This window comes from Eriocheir sinensis, chromosome 12, assembly GCF_024679095.1.
Source record: "Eriocheir sinensis breed Jianghai 21 chromosome 12, ASM2467909v1, whole genome shotgun sequence".
Classification (NCBI taxonomy): Eukaryota; Metazoa; Arthropoda; class Malacostraca; order Decapoda; family Varunidae; genus Eriocheir; species Eriocheir sinensis.
The window spans coordinates 4,752,222-4,771,825 of NC_066520.1; the positions used below are offsets into that span (position 1 = coordinate 4,752,222).

The 19,604-nt window shown below is 42.5% G+C and overlaps 1 protein-coding gene across 4 annotated transcripts in view; it reads left to right on the forward strand.

The window, feature by feature from the left end:
- LOC126997321 (uncharacterized) overlaps positions 1–19,604 on the forward strand; it is a 118,739-nt gene that overhangs the window by 54,160 nt on the left and 44,975 nt on the right. For all 4 annotated transcript variants that reach the window (XM_050858345.1, XM_050858343.1, XM_050858344.1 and 1 more), the window contains exons 7-12: positions 4,500–4,603; positions 6,813–6,922; positions 11,443–11,606; positions 15,082–15,217; positions 18,475–18,554; positions 18,695–18,880. In XM_050858345.1, coding sequence (XP_050714302.1) covers positions 4,500–4,603; positions 6,813–6,922; positions 11,443–11,606; positions 15,082–15,217; positions 18,475–18,554; positions 18,695–18,880 — 780 coding nt within the window. The remainder of the gene's footprint in view (positions 1–4,499; positions 4,604–6,812; positions 6,923–11,442; positions 11,607–15,081; positions 15,218–18,474; positions 18,555–18,694; positions 18,881–19,604) is intronic.

Consider the following 19,604-nt stretch of genomic DNA (forward strand, 5'->3'; position numbering starts at 1 on the left):
AGTTTGACCAGCTCGAAGAATTGTTTTTTGATTGATTGATTCCACGTTTGTCGTCGAGCCGTCACAAAACAGCCTGTTTTTCGGCCCTTTTGTCGCGATTTGGATACGTGCTAGTTTTTTGCTTATAACTTTTTTTATGTATCAATGCTTTCTGATTATTAATCTGTATTAATAGAGCTTTCATTTGTCACCAAGCACGCCTTCCTAGCTTCAGTAATTTTTGCTGGAGCTTGAGCAGAAGTCGCGACGAAAATTCGCTGAATCTGACTATTTTCACGCGCCGTGACGAAAAAACTTCCTGACGCCACAAAAAAAAAAAAATAAATAAATAAATAAATAAATAAATAAATATATATATATATATATATATATATATATATATATATATATATATATATATATATATATATATATATATATATATATATATATTCATAAAAATTCATATATGAGCACTTCAGTATTTTGACTATTTTGTATTAAAATCATTTTAAGATATCTATATATATATATATATATATATATATATATATATATATATATATATATATATATATATATATATATATATATATATATATATATATATATATATATATATATATATATATATATTATATATATATATATATATATATATATATATATATATATATATATATATATATATATATATATATATATATATATATATATATATATATATCTATCTAGATATATATATATATATATATATATATGGTATCAAAAGAAAGCAAATTAAATGTATTATCCATAAATGGGAAGAAATAGGGTTGAATACCAAATAAAAAAAAATAACATGTATAGTAAGGCGCTTAATATAGGCTGATTTATATAGTGAAATGATTATATAAAAATAGTAACTTTTATATAGATATATTAAAATTATTTTAGTAAAAGATAGTCAACATACTGATGTATTGATATATAAATTTATATGCAGATATATTTTGTGGCGTCAGGAAGGTTTTTCGTTGCGGCGCGTGAAATGAGTCAGATTCGGCGAATTTTCGTCGCGATTTCTGGTCAAGCTCGAGTAAAAACTACTGAAGCTAGGAAGGCGTGCTTGGTGTTAAATTAAAGCTCTATTAATACAGATTAATAATCAGAAAAAATGGAAAGCATTAAATACATAAAATAGTTATAAGCAAAAAACTAGGACGTGTCCAAATCGCGGCAAAAGGGCCGAAAAACAGGCTATTTTGTGACGGCTCGACGACAAACTTGGAATCGAGTTATCAAAAAATCCTTCGAGCTGGTCGAACTACATTGCCAAGAGGGGTACATGCCAAATTACAGCCTTCTAGAGGCAATAGCAATGCCACACTAGACAAAAACGGGTTTACGTTTCGAAGTCTAGCGACGGAACTACTGGGAGTAGGGAAATGTTATGCATCATTTTGGAAAGCACATTGGTAGGGCTAAAGTATTTGTTAAATACGTATTTTGGAATTCTCAAAAAATGAGTGGGTTTCAAGGTTGGGAACTCAAAAATAGTTTTTTTCAGTCGTTTTTTGCAAATTTATTCGCTTTTTTACCCTTTTGAGTCGGTTTTTGAGCCCGGTCTTTTATTAAACAATATAGCCCTTTCATGGTGCCGTCGATGGATACCAAAAACATTTCTGTAACCCCAGAAATATGGGAATTATGGCGATTCGCACCATAGCGGTTGATTATCCAAAATTCGCGGCTTATTGACAGGGCTGGGGCAAATGTCCGGTCCATAGTGTAGGGTTCACTGGTATGACTCATCGGCAAAGAATCCAGCAAGCTGTCAGGCCTTAATATAATCGAGTTGGCAATGGTTCAGGCCGCCCACGGCGTTTAGTAATGCCTCATCGTGTTGTGGTTGGGTGCAACAGTTGCAATCGCTGGATTACTTACATTATTAGTGTGGTAATATGCTGCAAGAGAGAGAGAGAGAGAGAGAGAGAGAGAGAGAGAGAGAGAGAGAGAGAGAGAAAGAGAAGCCCGAGGGAGGAGGAGGGGTAAGAGCCATTGCACCTCGTGACGTCACAGCCACAGTTGCCCCGCCCCATCGGCTTCAAGCTGCGCCTGAGCAGACCCTTTCTGGACCCTGCCCTACGTAAGGTAAACAAACTTCCCCGCTCTCAATACCGCACTGTAATGGATATATATATCCTTATCTGATCCATGTTTTTCCTAACTTTTTGTTGGAAAACTAATTATAACGCGTATCATATAAATCTGAGACATTGTAAGTCTCACTCGACCCCGAGGTAAACGTACGATACTTCAGGTTAACAAATGGCTTACAGAGGCTAGAGGCCTTTCTTGATCCACACTTAACCTACAAAAATACGTAAGCTAACTTACAAATTTGTAACTTGTTTCTGAATCCCACCCCTAGCCCGCAGAGAGTGGCAAAATACTGTACCAAAACACAAACTGTACGTGAGAGGAAATTGTTAGATGTTCTAATTGCTAGTTAGGGATATTTAAGCATTTTATTTGGTGCACTTCATTTAGTTCAGCAAAATCAAAGTCAAGTCGAAGTATCCATCATGATCAAATAATGAACGCTTAATAATTAAAATATATTGTCAATAAATTCCAAAGAGGCAGATTTTATATACTATGTATTGCCAACACCCTGACACCCTGCCTGGTCAAACTCTTTCGTCTCTGCCTATCAACATCTACCTTTCCTTCCTGCTGGAAGTATGCCTTTGTACAGCCTGTGCCTAAGAAGGGTGACCGTTCCAATCCCTCAAACTACCGCCCTATAGCTTTACTTTCCTGTCTATCTGAAGCTTTTGAATCAATCCTTAACCAGAAGATTCAAAAGCACCTTTCCACTTCTTACCTTCTATCTGATCGCCAGTATGGGTTCCGCAAGGGGCGTTCTACTGGCGATCTTCTTGCTCTCTTAACTGACTCTTGGTCATCCTCTCTTAGCCGTCTCGGTGAAACTTTCTCTGTTGCGCTAGACATATTGAAAGCCTTCGATAGAGTCTGGCACAAGTCTTTGCTTTCTAAACTGCCCTCTTTCGGATTCTATCCCTCTCTCTGTTCCTTATTCTCCAGTTTCCTTTCCGGCCGTTCTATCTCTGCGGTGGTAGACGGTCACTGTTCTTCCCCTAAACCTATCAACAGTGGTGTTCCACAGGGCTCTGTCCTATCACCCACTCTCTTCCTGTTATTCATCAATGATCTTCTTTCCATAACAAACTGTCCTGTCCACTCATACGCCAACGACTCCACTCTGCATTATTCAACTTCTTTCAATAGAAGACCCTCTCAACAGGAAGTACACGACTCCAGACTGGAGGTTGCATAACGCTTAACCTCAAACCTTGCTATCATTTCCGATTGGAGCAGAAGGAACCTTGTGTCCTTCAATGCCTCAAAAACTCAATTTCTCCACCTATCAACTCGACACAATCTTCCAAACACCTATCCCCTATTCTTCGACAACACTCAGCTATCACCATCTTCAACACTGAACATCCTCGGTCTATCCTTAACTCAAAATCTCAACTGGAAACTTCACATCTCCTCTCTCGCTAAATCAGCTTCCTCGAGGTTGGGCGTTCTGTATCGTCTCCGCCAGTTCTTCTCCCCCGCGCAGTTGCTATCCATATTCAGGGGCCTTGTCCGCCCTCGTATGGGGTATGCATCTCACGTGTGGGGGGGCTCCACTCACACAGCTCTTCTGGACAGAGTGGAGTCTAAGGCTCTTCGTCTCATCAGCTCTCCTCCTCCTACTGATAGTCTTCTACCTCTTAAATTCCGTCGCGATGTTGCCTCTCTTTCAATCTTCTATCGATATTTCCACGCTGACTGCTCTTCTGAACTTGCTAACTGCATGCCTCCCCCCCTCCAGCGGCCCCGCTGCTCACGACTTTCTACTCATGCTCATCCCTATACTGTCCAAACCCCTTATGCAAGAGTTAACCAGCATCTTTAGTCTTTCATCCCTCACGCTGGTAAACTCTGGAACAATCTTCCTTCATCTGTATTTCCTCCTGCCTACGACTTGAACTCTTTCAAGAGAAGGGTGTCAGGACACCTCTCCTCCCGAAATTAACCTCTCTTTCGGCGACCTCTTATGATTCTTTTTTAGGAGCAGCGAGTGGTGGGCTTATTTTTTTAATATTGTTTCCTTTTTTATGTGCCCTTGAGCTGCCTGCTTAGTTGTAAGAAAAAAAAAAAAAAACTCAAGCTACTACTCTGCCATTCCATAAATACTTACATGTCAATGGGGGTCGCATTGTAAGAGGAAAAAGCTACAGCACCCATTACCAACATGAGGTATCTCGAACAGGCACTTGGTGAATACGTTCCCATGCTTTGAGTATTTTCAAAGTAACTTAATTACGATACGTATATGCTCTTATGCTGTTTGGTGTTAAATGTACCCTCGATTAAGAAAATGAGGCTCCATCACCGATGTCATTAGCAAAATAGGTCTAAGAACACCAACTATAATAATACTCACCTTACATTTGTTTCAGAATAGAAAGGAAGGACGACCGCTCGGTGTATCTGATACTGAACTTCGACCCCAAGGGAATGTCGCAAGGCTACTGCAACTTCACCATACATGTAGAAGATTCATGTAAGTGTGTGTGTGTGTGTGTGTGTGTGTGTGTGTGTGTGTGCCAATAGTGATATGCGCTCATAGGGTTACATCTTGAAATCTCATTTTATCAAGTTTAGGTTCTTAAACTTGAAGTATCTATTTTACAAGGTAATTCCAGGTGTTAATGATTTTCACGTGGTAATTCCAGGTGTCAATGCCGAAAGTTGTTTCTTAATATCTCTTAGGTAGTACCTTGTCTTCCTCAAATTCTGCCCCATACAAACAAGTAGCAGTAACAGATAGCAGTAACCAGCCAAAAACCTGTACTTAGCGACCACTTGTATCCGAACAAGGGGGCTAGAAGGCGTATGCAATCTACACCTAATCAGGGGAGGAGCAAAAGCCCGTAATTCCTGTTCGAACAAAGCAATAGCACTTGCGCAAAACACGACACACTAGCGCCGTCTGGCGCCTGACTGCTAACACCCTACTGACGGTACACTACATAGTTCAATGTCCTGGCGATGTCGTAAAGGAGACAGGGGTGCGCACGTGATAACTGTCCTACAGTCAAGATTCCAGAAACGTCTCACAGGAGATACACAAAGGATAGTAGCGATGGTATATCGTGCCTCAGTGGATCCTGAAATGGCCAGTCAGAGTGGAGAAACGTCGGCTTAAACTCGTGAATTTTCTGTAGTGAGACGTTAGGCAGGTGACTCAACCTCGGTTGAGCATTAGAAACATAAGGCGCCGAGGGTCGCTCATCCACCACGCCGCGTGTCAGGGGAACAGAGGGGATGTTTACCCTTACAGTGTGTGTGTGTGTGTGTGTGTGTGTGTTGTCTTAAAAACTTAAATTTCCTTCTATCCGTCATTTCAATTATTGTTAGAGGTATTTGAACACTTATTGTATCACCCTGTATGTGTACAATACAGGGTGTTCCACCAGTTGAGGTACATACTTTGGGATATGGTAATAAATCATTCTAAGAAACAAAAATACTCTATACATAGAATTCGGGGTTTGCCTTATATTGCGAGAAATTGAGGTTTAAAATTTGTTCAATGCTGTGTGTGGCGGGACTCGCTGTGGAGGCAGCAGCAGCAGCAGCAAAGCAGCGTGGGTCATTTTACTTATAGTGATGAACTTTTAATTGCACAATCTACGTGCACGATTATTAATTGACGGGTTACATATTTTTAAGCCTGCTAAACTAATGGAATGTGCATGTAACACAATAATACTCTAGTAGCTAATCGCCAACATAGGAACGTTTAGACAAACTCGAAAATACTATACATATTGTACAATTGAATATTCAGACATGGTATTCTTCTATAGATTCTGTAATGGACACGTCAGGACCGCAACAGCGGAACAAAGACGGAAATAACGTAAATAGCAGAAGACACCCTAAAAATAGTGTTTAAAAGTGTACCAACAGTTTCCTGAGAAAGGATCTTTCCCGGGTATTTGTTGAACAGCTGCACGGATTGGAGCCGCAAGGGAAAAGCAAACTCACGTAACTAAAACAATGTGACACGCACCACTGAGAAATGACACTTGACGTTTCTTGTTAGCATTTGACGTTTACATAATTGACGCTTTTCCATGCTTGAAATGTAAATCTGAACTACTAGAGAATTGTTGTGTTACATGAACAACCTGTGATTTAATAACTTCTCTGTACAGATTTGAGCGCGTAGATTGCACAATGAAATGTACATCACTACAAGTCACTCTACACTCGCAGCCTGGCTACTGCTGCTGGTCTTGCCTCCAGAGCGGTTCCCACAAGACAGCGCTAAACAAATTTCCAACCTCAATTTCTGAAGCAAAAAACATGTGTTAAAGGGAATTTCTCAATTCAAATGGCGAATTTTTGTATCCTGAAGTCCGTACTTCAACTCGTGGGGTACCTTACATAAGTCTAGGTGTCAGTGATCACTGTAGGGTATAATTTTATGATGAATGAACCAATATTTATGGTATTGTATGCTGTTTATCATTTGGATTTCCGTTGTATTTCATTTGTATTACGTAACATAACATGCGTGATACCAAATGTATTTACATCTTTTATATGTTAGAATTTGTGTGCATTATCACATATTAAGTGTGGGTTATTGAATATCTTACGTATGCCATTTACCAAGCATTTATGTGCACCTTGCCGATTTAGCAACATTGAACATTATTAAATATATGTGACCGTCATCCTGCATTTCATGCACGCTGCAGTTGCTCACACGGACGAGACGGTAGTCAAAGTGTACGTCATCAATGAGGACTACCAAGTGGCCATGTACTTCTCTAATGATTTGGAGGAAGTTCAAAGCAAGAAAAAAGAGGTACGCTTTTTTGTGCATTTACCTATTTGTAGTATACATATTTAAGTTACTCTCGTGTTTCCACATCTACTTCTGTCTATCTTTATATTAATCTTAAAGTCTGTAACATTTTTACTTCCAAATCATTCTAATTATCAATGCTTCTATTTGCGAAACTTATCTTAATTTTGTTTCTAAATTCAAATTACCTAAGCTCGTTCCTAGAATCTCTTGTGTTTCCATTGTCTTTGATAACATCTCCTCTGTTCATTTTTCTTTTCGAATTTCTTAACTTACAGTCCCTTCTCTCTCTCACATGTCTTTCAGTTTAATCATGTTCAATTTTCCTAATCTCTCCTCATTTTGCGCTAGACTAGGCACCAATATGGATGCAGCAGCTCTTTGGATCCTCTGTTTTCTTTGTGATTTTTTTATATTCAATGAACATACAACAGATGCATATTCAAGTCTGGATCGCATCATAGACAATATTAATTCCATTAAAATTTCTTCATCAATATATTTGAATGCCGCTCATGTTTATGAGTATCTGTAACTCGCTCCTGTAATCTTGTTGACGTGGTTTACCACGTCAACATGATTGCATTATCACTCCCTGGTCATTTAATTCCTCACCATATCATTGTTTTTTGTTACCCTCGTATAATTCCACCTAGAAGTAATTTTACTTTCAGATTTTCATAAAACGGTGTTTTTAGGGAACAAACCATCTCCCAGGTTTGGCTCTATTTGTATAGTTTGTCGACATCATGTTGCTCATCTTGGCATTCATCATCACATCGATTTCTTCATGATTTTTCAATCATCTGCAATCGTGTTAACATACATAATAATTATCTATCCGCCATCTCATGAATATAAATGTAAAATTCAATAGAAGGGCTGGTCTATCGATATGAAGAATGCAGCGTCCTAGACCTCCCCGTGCTGTTTTTTTTTTTTTTTCTCGTGTTCTCCACTTTTCATGTTGTCTCCTTTGGGTAGCAAGGGAATTTCTCCTCTCAGGGGTGTCCTGCGTTTTTTTCTACGCCTGTATGATGAGCGTGCAATGAAAGAGAGGCTAAAGTACACTCTGGGCTTCATGTCACTTGTTGCAGTGTACGCTCCTATCGAAATGTATGAAACTGAAGACGAGAAAGTGTTCTACGCTAAATTCGATTCCGTATTCGGCCAGTTCCCCTCCGAGATACACTCATTGTCTTAGGCGACTCCAGTGCTACAGCTGGTACTGATAGGGTTGGTTATAAGTTATGTATGTGTTGTTTCCATGGTTCTATTAGCAGGGACATCAACAGCTTTCCCCTGATTTTTTTTAATTCCAGATTGAGAGTTGCAGGTTCTTGGTACCCGAGTCGAGAACTGCACCAACCACTGGACTTGGTATAACAATGCCGCATGGGTATCTAAAAAAAATGGCCACATCCCTGCAAATACATTGTTGGAGGATTCTTTAGAACTGCAAGGTTTTCCGGAGTGTTCAGTTCTTTTGAACTGAACATAAGCTTGTTGCAACACTCAAGCTTCATGTCAGGTTAAGATATAATGTCGAGCTGTAACAGTACTGTATTCCATCTCGAGACTGAACGACCAGGGATGAAGTATGTGCAGGGACCAGCATGCAGTGACTCGGTTCAATGTGGCCAGAACCCTTGAGGACCCTGTAGAACGCTAGAATACCTTCAGACCTGAACACGAGAACGAACGTGATTGAATCAAATATATTTTGTATGAGGGGTAGAAAAAGAACGTGGAATGAGTGATCTATTCCAGAGACAATCACCTCAGTGATGCGCTGAGCACACACAGGGTGGGTCTGTCCTGGAAGCAGTAATCATTTCACGGGAAATCGGAAAATTACATCCCCAAGTCGTCCCACTGAAATGCTGGAATAGATTGCAACGCCATCGCAAGAACCTAGCTTACACAGCTGCCTCTGACACCAGTTTTGAAACTTTTCATAGAAACAGATATCTTCTACCTCACCCCTTTGGTTACCGTGCCCGTGTTATCAAAGGGGATCTGTCACTACCATGCTTCCCAATAGCATGATAACAGTTACCTCCCATCGCACCGGAATTCCAAGACGCACTGTTCTGCCAGTGCTTTTCTATCAGTAAGGCTGATGTATCAGAGAGGATTGCCCGGCAGTTGTTCCTCTCGCACGCTACTTATCATGACTCATCTACATCTGTATTCACAGACGGCTCTAAATCCGATGTTGGTATTGGATTTGGAGCCCTCTTTCCTGAGTTTTACCGTTCTGGGAACCTTCCTGCCATTGCATTTGTTTTTACTACAGAGCTTTCTGCAATTCTTTTAGCAATTCGTGTAATTTTTAGCATGCCGGTGGGACGTTTTACTATCTTTAGCGACTCGCTCGGAGCACTATCATTTTTTTAAAAGTTATACTCACCTTGTTGTTTTAAACATTTTTAGCTGGCTAGTTCTAGCCAACAGGCGTGGGGATCAGGTGATCTTTTGCTGCGTACCTGCCCACGTCTCTGTGCGTTGTAATGAGAAAGCCGATGAGGTGGCGCGGCCGCTTCTTCTCGTCCTCCCTCACACCTCTTCCATATAGGGACTTGTATCCAACCATACGCTCTGCACTCCAGAAGGTGTAGCAGCATAGGTCTGTGATTGCCACGACAAAAGTGGGGTAAGTTACAACCAGGGCTGTGCGTCCATAGTTGTATTCCCATGTAAAGAGTCGTAAGAAAGAGACGGTTCTTCCCCGCCTTAGCGAGGGTCACACTCGCTATACACATGGCTTCCTCATGTTCCCAGGAGTCCAGCCGTATTGTGAAGACTGCTTGGTCCCCCTGGCTGTTCGGCACTTGCTGGTCGATTGCCCCAGTCTGGGGGACCCGCGAGAGCGGTACCTCTCCCGGTGTCGAGGTGGAGATGGGAGTTTCTCCTATGGTGCTGGGGGAGAAGGCACGCTCCCCGGGACCCGAGATCTACGAGTTCCTGCCGGAGGTTGGATTTTTTTACCTCCTGTATTCTCGCTCCTGAAGGTGGTTTCGTTTTTTATAACTATTATTGTGCACTGAGTTTTACCTTATTAATTTTAATCACCTTTCTTTTTTAGCTAAACACCAACTAATTTTAACTTACTATGTTTGACGCCATATGACCTAGGTATATTGAGTGTTGTGTTTTACATCGTCCAGCATCGGATGTTAAATGGCTATTGCTGTACATTATAAAAAACGTCAAGAATAGCAGAAATATCAATTAAAGTAATCAAAACAAATAAGCAGTAGGAATGACAATGACTTCCTCCAGTTTCCTTTCCGGCCGTTCTATCTCTGCTGTGGTAGACGGTCACTGTTATTCTCATAAACCTATTAACAGTGGTGTTCCACAGGGCTCTGTCCTATCGCCCACTCTCTTCCTGTTATTCATCAATGATCTTCTTTCCATAACAAACTGTCCTACCCACTCATACGCTGATGACTCCACTCTGCATTATTCAACTTCTTTCAACAGAAGACCCTCTCAACAGGAATTACATGACTCCAGGCTGGAGGCTGCAGAACGCTTAACTCCAGACCTTACTGTCATTTCCGACTGGGGTAAAAGGAACCTTGTGTCCTTCAATGCCTCAAAAACCCAATTTCTCCACCTATCAACTCGACACAATCTTCCAAACACCTATCCCCTATTCTTCGACAACACTCAGCTGTCACCATCTTCAACACTAAACATCCTCGGTCTATCCTTAACTCAAAATCTTAACTGGAAACTTCACATCTCTTCTCTCACTAAATCAGCTTCCTCGAGGTTGGGCGTTCTGTATCGTCTCCGCCAGTTCTTCTCCCCCACACAGTTGCTATCCATATACAGGGGCATTGCCCGCCCTCGTATGGAGTATGCATCTCACGTGTGGGGGAGCTCCACTCACACAGCTCTCTTGGACAGAGTGGAGTCTAAGGCTCTTCGTCTCATCAGCTCTCCTCCTCTTATTGATAGTCTTCTACTTCTTAATTTCCACCGTCATGTTGCCTATCTATCTTCTATCGATATTTTCATGCTGACTGCTCTTCTGAATTTGCTAACTGCATGCCTCCCCCCCTTCCGCGGCCCCGCTGCACGCGACTTTCTACTCTTGCTCATCCCTATACTGTCCAAACCCCTTATGCAAGAGTTAACCAGTATCTTCACTCTTTCATCCCTCACGCTGGTAAACTCTGGAACAATCTTCCTTCTTCTGTATTTCCTCCTGCCTACGACTTGAACTCTTTCAAGAGGAGGGTATCTGGACACCTCTCCTCCCGAAATTGACCTCTCTTTCGGCCACCTCTTTAGATTCTTTTTGTGAGCAGCGAGTAGCGGGCTTTTTTTATTATTGTTTACTGTCTCCTTTGTTGTAAAAAAAACAAAAACAGTAAAGCAACTTTAACAAAAAACATTACCAACAACAGGAAGAACGATAACAAATAGCAACAACGCAACTAACACATACAATCCATCAACAACAATAAAATCTGAAACTGTGCCTTTTGATGCTGCATCCCCAGATCGAGGACATCTACAGCAGCGTCTACAGCTATGAGTGCACCATCGACAGCATCGCACAAACCCAATCAACGACGGGTGAGATCCTCGCTAACAAGACAACGGTCTATATGCACTTCATCGACGAAGAAAAAAATGAACCAGTCGAAGATAAGATAATTCTTGAGTACGTGTGTGTGTGTGTGTGTGTGTGTGTGTGTGTGTGTGTGTTTTTAACAATATTAAAGTATAGTTTTCCAATAGTCGGCGTCATTATTGAAATAATAGGAATACTGACATATAAAGGAGGGCAAAAATGTCTAATTAGTGTAAATAAAAAAGTAAATTAGTCTCCTATAACCCGTGCACCTCGGTACGGCCATTTCTGTTCAAACGTGGTTAGTGTCACTGGGGTTGGTACGGCCAGAATGCCCAACGCACGCGACACCAAATTTTAGTAAAGTGTAGGCCAAGGTAACATGTGGCAATCTGTAGGTTACTCCCGGGGCAGTTGACAATAGCAGCAGCAGGGCTGGATGCCAGCTGTCACAAATGGTTTATTTTGTAACCAACGATCAGCCTCCTCTTGTAGGGCTCCGTGGTGGGTGGGGACCTAAGAGAGCGAACGTCTCAACATATATGTATGGTATCCAGTACTTTGGACAGGTCTGATCGGGGCAGGAGAGTACCCTTGCCCCGAACACACCCACCGCCTTCTCTTGGGGACCGCCATGAGGACGCAGCGAGACAACGTTAACCTCCGGCGGGCCCTCCGTATCGTTGCCTGGAACATCCTGAGCCTCTCGTATAAGCGACTACCCTATGTGTCAGCTAAGCTCAGGAGGCTGAAAATGGGCATAGCGGGGCTTTCTGAGATGATGAGACCTGGCAATGGAGAGATCAGAAGGGGGGGACTATACGTACCATTGATCAAGCAATAACAAAGTTGCAAGGTAGTAGCTATAGCCATTTCTAGCAGACTGGAGTCCTCTGTCGTTGGGGTTACTTCTATCGATGAGCGTATGCTGCTGGTGAGGTTGAAGCACACCTTGGGCTTCATATCTCTTATTGCAGTGTACGGCCCAACCGAAATGTGCGGATTTGAGGAGAAGGAGATGTTCTTCGCCAAGCTGAACTCTATACTTGACCAGTTCCCCCCACGCGACACACTCTGGAGGATCCTCCAGAACTGTAGGGTGCTGAGTTCTTTAAGGCAGACCACAGACTTATTGTAAAGTTGAGGATACGCATCAAGTCGAAGAAATTCTTAAGATGCAACCCAACTGAGGGAGCAGGAGTGTGCTCAGGAGTATGCTGCGGCAGTCTCAAAATGATTTCAAGTACTTGGTACTCTGGAGTCTGGAGGAGTACATTGCAGAGCGCCTACGGTCTAGGAGTGGCGTTGTCGCGAGGGAAACACTGGGGAATATAGAGCAGAGTCGTGCTGCCAGGATGGCTGGGGACTCGGAGCGATGCCGGACTCTGTCATGAAGGACTAGCACCCTCCTGAGAAGGGATAAGGAAAGGTACGTCAGAGGTCTCGCTGAGGATGTCAATGGTTGTCTAAATGTAAAAGACCTTAGATGTGCCTTACGAGCTCTGAAGAAATTCAACTCCAAATCCACATCTCAGATGAGTACTATCCGAATGGCTGATGAGCAGCTAGTATATGCGGATGGGTACCGGTCTCGTTGAGTCAAATACTTTGGGCAGTTGAATACGGCAGAGCCCCCAGTCGGCAGCTTTCTCTGGCTGGGTTGCAGATGGCGGCTCCTGATCGACCAACAGGCGAAACTCCACTCTCTCTTGTGGAAATCAGGGAGGCTGTGAGGAAGCTGAAGGGTGGAAAGGCAGCTGGGATCTGTAATATAAGCGCAGAAATGTTGAAAGCTGGGGGAGAAGCCATGATCCGTGAGTTGCATGCAATTTTGTCCGCCATGTGGCACTCATGTGCCACTCCTCATGACTGGAAAAGGGCGTTAATTGTCCCTATCTGAAAAGTGAATAGGACCAACAGGACTGCAACTATTACCGTGGTATTACACTATTCAATGTGCCATGCAAAATATGTTGCTGATGGGAATTCGATTTCATCTGCAAGTTTCAGAGACCTGAGCAATCCCGGCAAGTCAACAATTGACTGGATCCTAGCGTCCATGTGAAACCCCAACAAGAGTTAAAGTTTCGACAGAGGCGGCATGCAACCTATGTCAATCTTGAGAATGCATTTGGTTGATGCATCGTGAGGCACTCTGGAATATTCTGTGAATCCTTGGGATATATGCAAGGATTATTGAAATGATGACTGCTCTTTACTTTGGGAATGAGTGCTGTGAAATGTGGGAGAGGCGTTTCCGGCTTCTTCCCTGTAAATTCAACAGTGACGCAGGGGTGCGTCTTTGCTCCATCAGTTTTCATCACTTATGGACTGGGTATTTGGCAGAGTTGCTGATCAAAGTCTCTGCGGAGAAGATGTTGGCGACATCAAGGTCACTGATTATTTTTTTGCTGATCACGCTGTACTTCTCGCTGGAGAATAGCTGGAGCTCCTGCTTGTGGCTTTCGAAGTGCTGCACAAGGAGGTGAAGCCTCTGGGATTGAAAGTCTCCTGCGCCAAAACCTATGTCCAGTCGTTTGAAAGCTTGCTAAATGATACTATTCAGTTTGTTCATGCATTTAGTGAGGATATCGAGGTCACAAAAAGTTTCACGTACCTTGGTGGAGTAGTACATGGATGGGGTCTTACCAGAAAGTCACTCGACGGACTGGCCTGGTCATCGGTGTTATGGAGTCGCTGAATACGATTGTATTTCGTTCTCAACATCTTTGCAGGAAGACAAAGATTCGAATCTAGAAGTAGCTTGTGTTCCCTGTCTTACAGTATGTCTATGAGGCATGCACTGAAAATTGACTTGGAGAGGCGTATCGATGCCTTTGGTATCAAAGACCTTCACAGGATCATGGGTTATCGCTGGAATGACTTCGTGTCGAACCAGCGACTACTCCGTGAAAATGAATCGAGGCCTGTTACCTTTTACCTGCCTAATTCGTGAACGACAATTCCGGCAAAATGAGCACGTGGCACGCCTCCCTGACGTCGATCTTGCTCACAGGGTTGTGTTTGTATGAGACAACCTTGAGTGAAGGAGACCAAGGGGAATCTCAAGTAACTCATGGGAATGTGGGAATGGCAAGTTAGTCGTTCTTGCCGAGGACTTGAGATTAATGAGGCAGCTGCGTGGGAGCTTGCTCGTGAAGATCGTCAGGAGTGGAGGCTGCGAGTGAGTGAAACTAAGAGCAACCGGGCGTATGCTCCTCATTAGTTAGTTGAAATGACCCGGTTACAAACTATTTTTGAGAGAAAAATTATAGGTGCTGCAAAAGTATGAAAGGAGTGCACCCCATGCAGTTTTGCTACTAATATTCATTGCGCATTTAGCAGTTTTCAGTCACTCATAGCTTCAAGTTAGCCGAAGTGGACGGGTTTGAAATAATGATTAGTTATTATTATACCTCAGCTTTTATGTTAACTCTTCTTCCATTTGGTTCTGCATCCAGGATACTGACATACATAAATCTCTCTCTCTCTCTCTCTCTCTCTCTCTCTCTCTCTCTCTCTCTCTCTCTCTCTCTCTCTCCCCACCACGAATGCACGCACTTAGCCTCTCTGACAACGCCGAGACTATGACTCAGTTACTACAACGCCTCAACCTCATCGGCATTCAACTGGACTCTGTTGATACGTACACACCAAACACCAATGCCAAGGGTGCTGAGGAAAAGGTCAAAGAGTTGCAGGTAAGTTGGTGTTACACGTCTGTTACCATGTAATATAAAATTATATTACCTTAAGCTGGTATTTGTTCACTATTTATTTTTTGTGCTGTGTGAAAGGATTATATTCAAAAAGAGAGATATCCATAGCATTTTATTGCCTATTTAAATGTATAAAGAATATTTAATACACAATTTCATACATTAAATAGCTGACATATAAGAGTGATGTATTCGAAGTGATGCGGCAGGGCTGGGAAGTGGCTCCGACCCTACCCGAACGGACCTCATATTTGAGTTTGACTGTGGCTGATCTTTTTTTTTATTAGATTTCTGCCTACGGCGCCGGTAGGTTTTCTTAATGGGTCCTGATGGTCGGTCCCATCCTGTTATAGCGCAGGCAAGTGTTTATAGTGGCGCCATCTTGCTTGGCTCATGCTGACCCCCTAGAGCTCATCTTTGATCTTAGAGAGAATCTAGACTCTGGGTTGATAAATGGTCCTCAAGACAGCATGTGAGTCGTATTAGGCCACTCGACGGAGCTTGTGGCGGCGGGCGGGACAAAAATCCCGCGTCCTCCCAGACACGGCGCCGCACTCTTACCACTTAGCCACTGCCTCCCCGCTGTCTTTCAAAACTAGTACGAGTTTCAGAGGCCGTGTTGTATCGCTTTTCATGATTTTTCTTTTAACCAAATCAGTGTTTAGTCGTTGTTCAAAATGGAGGCCAGCGTTAGTATTTGGAGAGGTGTTTGAAGACTCTCCTCTGCAGAGAGTTCAAGTCGTAAACTAGAAGAATTACAGACGAAAAAGGGCTGTTACATAGCTTACCAGCAAAAAGGATCGAACAGTAAGATGGTGGTTAACTTAACCCTTGCATTAGGGGTTCGGACAGTACGTATAGTGATGAGCGAAAGTAGAAAGTCGTGCATCGGGGCTACGGGAGGGATGAAGGCATGCAGTTAGCAAGTTCAGAAGAGCTGTCGTTATGAAAATCTCTATAGGAGATAGAAGAGAGGCAACATAACGGCGGAGTTTAAATTGTAGAAGACTTAGTAAGAGGACAGTTGATGAAATGCGTCGAAATTATAAGTGGGATTTCCAATGTGGGGAATAATCAGAGGAATGCATTGAACCACGTTGATCGAAAATATAAATCAGAGGGGTGAATTTTCTTTTAAATATCCCTAGATCTAAATCGAGCCAAGTCTAAGATCTGGCCAGAACTACAGTGTACTAAGCTGTCAGTTCAAGATCTTCGGTGGATTGAACAGCTGGTTGAAGATCCGGGGCTATATTGACGGGACTCGGCGATTATTTGGTGTATTCGGCCTTATATAGTTTAAAAGTGAATTATCACGAGTGAGAAACAAAGTTAATTCAACTAGAGGACACTGCAGCAGGAGGTGTTGACACATTGGTCTCTACTGAGAATAACTTCAAAATGGCGGCTCTCATTGTAAGTGGGTTTGTAGGTCGCCACGTCACAAAAATTATAGATTCTTAGGAAAGATTAACCACTTACAACACTACCCATTACCATGGAAAACATTTACCTACCTACATTTACATAACTACATTTACATTTTCTGGAATAATTAGCCATGGATGAAAAGCCTTTGACTTGACTCTGTCCAATTGGGCTGTGAGTGTAGAACACATGAGATGCATATTCTATAGTAGGGCGGACAAGGCCATCTGTTATGGCGAAATATTGGTTGAGACGAAAAATAACGCCTACGTAACTTCAAGGAAGATGATTTGGTAAGATATGAGATATGAAGTTTCCAGTTACGATTTTGAGTTATGGTCAGATCGATAATCTTTAGTGTAGTGCAGAAGTGGAGCAGTTGAGTGTTGTCGAAGAGTATCGAGGGGATGGGAGTTTGGAATAATGTATCGAGCTGACAGGTGGAAAGAATTATAGTCATTGGAGGACACCAAGTTTCTTCACCCCTCATTCTGAACGCTTAGCCTCAGACCTTACTATTATTTCCGATTGAGGCAAGAAGAACCTGGTGTCCTTCAACGCCTCAAAAACACAGTTTCTCCACCTATCCACTCGACACAATCTCCCAGATATCTATCCCCTATTCCTTGACAACACTTAGCTATCACCTTCTCCAACACTAAACATCCTCGGTCTATCCTTAACTCAAAATCTCATCTGGAAACTTCATATCTCTTCTCTTACTAAATCAGCTTCCTCGAGGCTGGGCGTTCTGTACCGTCTCCGCCAGTTCTCCCCCACAAAGATGCTTTCCATTTATAGGAGCCTTGTCCGCCCTCGTATGGAGTATGCATCTCACGTGTGGGGGGGGCTCCACTCACACAGCTCTCCTAAACAGAGTGGAGTCTAAGGCTCTTCGTCTCATCAGCTCTCCTCCTCTTACTGATAGTCTTCTACCTCTTAAATTCCGCCACCATGTTGCCTCTCTTTCTATCTTCTATCGATATTTTCATGCCGACTGCTCTTTTGAACTTGCTAACTGCATGCCTCCCCCCCTCCCGCGGCCCCGCTGCACACGACATTCTACTCATGCTCGTCCCTCTACTGTCCAAACCCCTTATGCAAGAGTTAACCAACATCATTCTTTCATCTCCTTCACTGGTAAACTCTGGAACAGCCTTCCTTCATCTGTATTTCCTCGTGCCTAGGACGTGACCTCTTTCAAGAAGTGTGTATCAAGACACCTTTCCACCTGAAATTGACCTCTCTTTTGGCTACTCTTTTCTTTTATATTTTATAGAAGCGGTGAGTAGCGGTCTTTTTTTTGTACTCTTATTATTGCCCTTGAGCCGTGTCCTTTGATATAAAAAAAAATATAAAAAAGTTAAGCGCTCTGCACACTCCAGCCTCGAGTCCCGTTATTCCTGTCGGGAGGGTCTTCTGTTAGAAGATGTTAAGTAGTGCAGTGTCATCGCGCATGCGCAATCAGGATGGGATGTCTTAGAATACGTGGATGGCAGATGACACCACACCCGCGTGCCTCCAAACAACAGTTAAGGAACGGCGCGATGGCACTAGTCAACACCACAAAAAAACATACACAGAAGCACAGCTCATGAACAGCACGAAGGCAGGAAAGTTGGGCTTCGTACTAGTTGTTGACCTAATCGGTTAAAAAGATGCTGACCTTGAGTAACCGGGCTGGCTGCACTCGAATGAAATAGCGTTGTAACAGAGAGAGAGAGAGAGAGAGAGAGAGAGAGAGAGAGAGAGAGAGAGAGAGAGAGAGAGAGAGAGAGAGAGAGATACTAACTTTCTGCCTTCTGTGTCAGATCCTGCTTGGAGTAGTTAGCCTCGTTTTGGGTTTATTTGTACTCCTCCTTGCAACAGTTTATTGGCTCCGCACAAACAAGTAAGTACTCACCACTGTTTCTAATACCACTTCCACTCGAGGTCAAACATAGTTTGCATAACTGTTTTGGTTTGAACCTAACATGAACTAGCAGTATCTTCCTTCGGCAACATTATCGTTTACCATCTTTCTTCTTGCAGACTTGAAAGAAAAATCAAGGTTCTCTCAACCAACACCTTCGGATCCAAAGATGAGGGTCTCAATCAGATGGGACTCGAAATGGCTGCGGTCCCAGGTAGCAACTATCTCGCCAAGGAACACGGAAACCACAACCCTGTCTTCAGCGAGAGTGGTGGCTTAGAATTCAAAAGCCAAGACACAGAGAGGTAAAGTTCAAATAATTTTACTCCCAACTTCCTGTTTAATACATGAACGTTTGCATCTCATGGGGTTTCCTTAGGATTTTTTTTTTGTCAGTTAATCAACTTACAAGCAAAGCTTACTATCGCCTAACTAAAAAGGTTTAATAGCTTGTTATATGTGCGTAAAAAATGCTAATTTTTTAATAGCTAATGTCTGTCCGGGGTGGGGAGCTACCCGGTTTAGCAGTGCTGGGTACAGTGGTGGGATTAATTATTATTTTAGGTTTTGGTGGTAAGATCAGTCCCCGTTTAGCTTACAGATCTGTTAATCAGATAAATAGATAAATGGGTAGCTGGGGTTACCAGGGGAAAAATAATGTGGTAACTCGGCTGTCATCATAAACCATTGTTCAGATGTAATGGGTTGTTATCCACGACACGATTAATGGCTAATTTGTCGAAAAAACCCTCCATATATATATATATATATATATATATATATATATATATATATATATATATATATATATATATATATATATATATATATATATATATATATATATGGACCTGATGGAGTGCCTCCTATTGTCCTTAAAAACTGTGCCTCCGTGCTGTCACCCTGCCTGGTCAAACTCTTTCGCCTCTGCTTGTCAACATCTACCTTTCCTTCCTGCTGGAAGTATGCCTTCATACATCCTGTGCCTGACAAGGGTGACTGTTCCAATCCCTCAAACTACCGTCCTTT